General features: G+C 26.3%; 1 protein-coding gene across 1 annotated transcript; it reads left to right on the forward strand.

The window, feature by feature from the left end:
• Positions 1-550: 550 nt before the first annotated feature.
• On the forward strand, positions 551-3,365 carry LOC115710308 (carbonic anhydrase 2). The gene is made up of 9 exons (XM_030638676.2): positions 551-665; positions 969-1,072; positions 1,170-1,316; positions 1,410-1,458; positions 1,623-1,739; positions 1,863-1,916; positions 2,080-2,153; positions 2,266-2,371; positions 2,648-3,365. The coding sequence occupies exons 2-9, from the start codon at positions 1,002-1,004 to the stop codon at positions 2,783-2,785; spliced, it is 756 nt and encodes a 251-aa protein (XP_030494536.2). The 5' UTR covers positions 551-665; positions 969-1,001; the 3' UTR covers positions 2,786-3,365.
• The last annotated feature ends 448 nt before the right edge of the window (positions 3,366-3,813 follow it).

A 3,813-nucleotide genomic window follows, 5' to 3' on the forward strand; every position in this document is an offset into this window, starting at 1 on the left:
CTACCCTGATTGCACTTTCAGTTTGGAGTCTGTTCCAACTGATTTGTTACCTACTTTGGTAGCAGAGATGGTTATTTAATAAAATTATTTCCATTCAAAAAAAAAATATAAAATAAAAATGAAAAATATTAAAATAATTTTAAACTTAATATTTTTAAATATTAAAATGTAGTTATTATTTAATTAGAATTACTCTAAAATAGAGGATATAAGTTGTCGATTGTTGACTCTTTTCTCGTTATGGCCCACGATCACCAATGTATACTATAATCTTAGGTTGAATTATTGGTGACCTCGTCAATAATGATCAGTAAAAAGCAAAAACTTGATGTGATGTTCAATATATATATATGATCAATATGTAATATGTTTCACTAATTAATAAATAAATATTCTACTACATATAGTTACCACAAAAAATGAAAAATCTATCACATATAGTAATTATATATTTTATTACGAAATAAAAACAAACACGTGGACGAGGACGAGTCTAACATATTGATCAAATAATTATAAATTTCCTACGTATGTGTGATGATATAATCAATGAAATAGTTAATTAATTTGTCTTATAAATAGAGCAGATTCCGTGCCCTCAAACATATATCGATCTCTCTCTCCTATAATTCTGCAATTGCAAATTAATTATTATTTAATACCCTGTAAGCGACTTTTACTTTGTGTTCTTTATATACACTTTTTCTAAGTATTTATATATATATAAAAGCTACTTTGGTTGGAGAAGGGGGCATTTTTATTTTTATTTTAATTTTTTTCTTAAAAAAATAAGTATATTATACACGTACTCTTACATATATTAATTATTAATGCATGGTTAATTAATATTTTTTTTTATTATTTAGATTTTGTTAAGTAATTAATTGTTGCATGCGTATACAAACTATTGACTGTATCATACATATATTATATATATATAATAATGTCGTAATTACTTAAATTTGCAGAAGGAAATTATATAAATTAGGGAGCAAAATTTAATGGCTGAAGAACAGTATTCGGAGTTAGCTAATTATGAATTCGGCATCAAGAAGAATCTAGTGATCATCAGGTACTTAGCTAATATTTAGTGGACATTTTATTTATACAAATATATATATACAACTAAATATATAATAAGTACTATATATTATAAATTAATTGAATAGGAATGAGAAGGCCGAAAGTGAAACATCTGATGATGAGAAGGTGATCTGTGAAGTTCAAAAAGAGCATGATGATACCAATGATTGTTGCTCTGATCCTGTTCAAAGAATTGTCCATGGATTTAATCACTTTCTCTCTAATAAATTCAAGTAAGCATATAAATATATATATATATATATATCAATTACAAAAAAACACAAACCAATAAATTAATTACCTTATTTGATGAAATGATTTTGCAGTAAGTATCCATGCTTGTTTAATGAACTTGCCAAAACCCAAAATCCAAAGGTATATATGTGTATGTAAAAAATTAATAATTTGTATACGCATACATTTTATTTTATTGTTTATATATGGAAAAGTCAAAACTAATTTACCGAAATTATGCAAATTATCATTACATATTTTTGTTGATGTATATTTAATTAATATTCTTAATTAAATTATAACAGTTTCTGGTGTTCTCATGCTCGGATTCCCGAGTGAGCCCTTCTCATTTCTTAAATTTTCAACCTGGAGAAGCTTTCATGGCTCGTAATATTGGCAACTTGATTCCAATTTATAATACGGTATAATTAACTATTATTCAAATCAAATTTTGAAAAAAATGTGTATATATAAATATTTAATCTTTTCTTATACTATAAATTAATTATTACATTTTTTTATATTATTTAATTAATTTCATACAGTTAAAATACTCTGGAGTTGGTGCAATCATTGAATATGCAGTAACACATCTTGAGGTAAATCTTAAATTTTTTTTTATTATTTTTTTGGTAGAATTAATCATACATCAAAGTTATGCATCATCTATTGATATGACCATCTTAATTATTTTTAATATCATGTTTTGTGAGTATAGTTATGGTTAAATTATTTATAAATAAAAAATTTTAAATTGCATAGGTTGAGAATATACTGGTCATTGGGCATAGTAGTTGTGGTGGAATTGAAGCACTTATGTCTGATCCTGTTGGCTCGTAAGTTTTTTCTTAAAAAAAAAGTAGAAACATTATTAGAACTATATATATAATGTATTTTTTTTTTATTAATTTTGACTCATAGTCTAACATTTTGATATATAATTTGCAGTGACTTCATTGATGATTGGGTCAACATTGCTCAAATCGTCAAGAATAAAGTCAAAGCTGAATACAGTAACTTGTCACCTGAGGAACAACGCAAAATATGTACTGAGGTTAAAATTAATTATTTTATTTTATTTATTTATTTATTTATTTATTTTATAATGGTTGAGGTAAATAATAGCAAATTAATCTCTTATCATAACATAAAATTAAGACCCATTTTTATTATATATGCATACAAAATATGTAAAAAAATAATAAACATATATGTTCTTGCTAATGTTTCAATACATGCATCATTAATGTGAATACGTGTTTAATATTTTAATTATATAAATAAATACATATACAATTCTAATACTATTATTAAATAATTAAATATGCAGGAAGCGGTGAATTTATCTCTAAAGAATCTTAATTCTTATCCATTTGTTCTTAAAAGAGTTGAAGAGAAAAAAATAACACTTAGAGGTGGATACTACGACTTTGTGGATGGATCTCTTAAGTTATGGGAACTTGAGTAGTAAAATATTATAATTTCAAAAGCTATATATTTATTATTGATTTTCGTACAATAATTAATGTTTTTCAAAATTAGTAATACACGTGTGTTTATGAAATTTTGTGTGATGTATTGCTTAATTATTTTAGGGCTCGTTTGGTACGCTGTATTGTAATGTATTGTATTGTGTTGGATTGTGTTGTATTGTATTGTATTGTATTAGTATTAATATTATTTAATACAATACAATATTTGGTACTGAGTGGTATTAATTGATTGTGTAAAGTTATAATATATTTTTAATACACTCGATCCCAACACCAACTACGAGTCCGGGTCCCAGGTACCGAGTTCGGGTACGGGTCTAGGGTCCGGGTCAAGGTCCAGGGTTCGGGCCAGGGGCCGGGGTCCGGGTCGGGGTCCCGCGTCTGAGTCCGGGTCCGGGGTCCGAGTTCGAGTTCGGATCCGAGGTCCAGGCCGAGGTTCGGGCTGGGGTCCTAGGTCCAGGTTGGAGATTGGTGTTCACCCCAAATTCTTTGTAAATATTATAATACAAGCTAATATGGACTATTTATTATGTATTAAATAATACAACATACATTGTATTAAAAAAAATTTGGTCGTGATAATTAATATAATACATTGCTTAATCCAAACATAATGTTATTTATTATTTAATACAATACGACTCTTATACGGCGTACTAAACGAGCTGTATATATAATTTTCCTTATTGTTATTATTGAAACCAATAAAGAACTATGAAAAGTAGTTATTTGATTTTCTATAGTTTGTTTCTGCCTTCTATATATTGTAACTTTTAGTCCAATAAGAGTAATAATAAAACAAATCTCAGGGTACTATTCAATAATTATATTTTTATTGTAACCATCATGGTTACATTTTTGTTCGACCTGTAATAGCAAGTTACCAATAGATAAACATTCTATTTTTAGAATTAATTAATTATAATTAATTATTTTCTTAAAATAATTAATTAAATATTTTACAACACCTCTTTTAGCAATTAATATTTATAAATAATTTTTT

The sequence above is a fragment of the Cannabis sativa genome, chromosome 3 (genome assembly GCF_029168945.1).
Source record: "Cannabis sativa cultivar Pink pepper isolate KNU-18-1 chromosome 3, ASM2916894v1, whole genome shotgun sequence".
NCBI lineage: Eukaryota > Viridiplantae > Streptophyta > Magnoliopsida > Rosales > Cannabaceae > Cannabis > Cannabis sativa.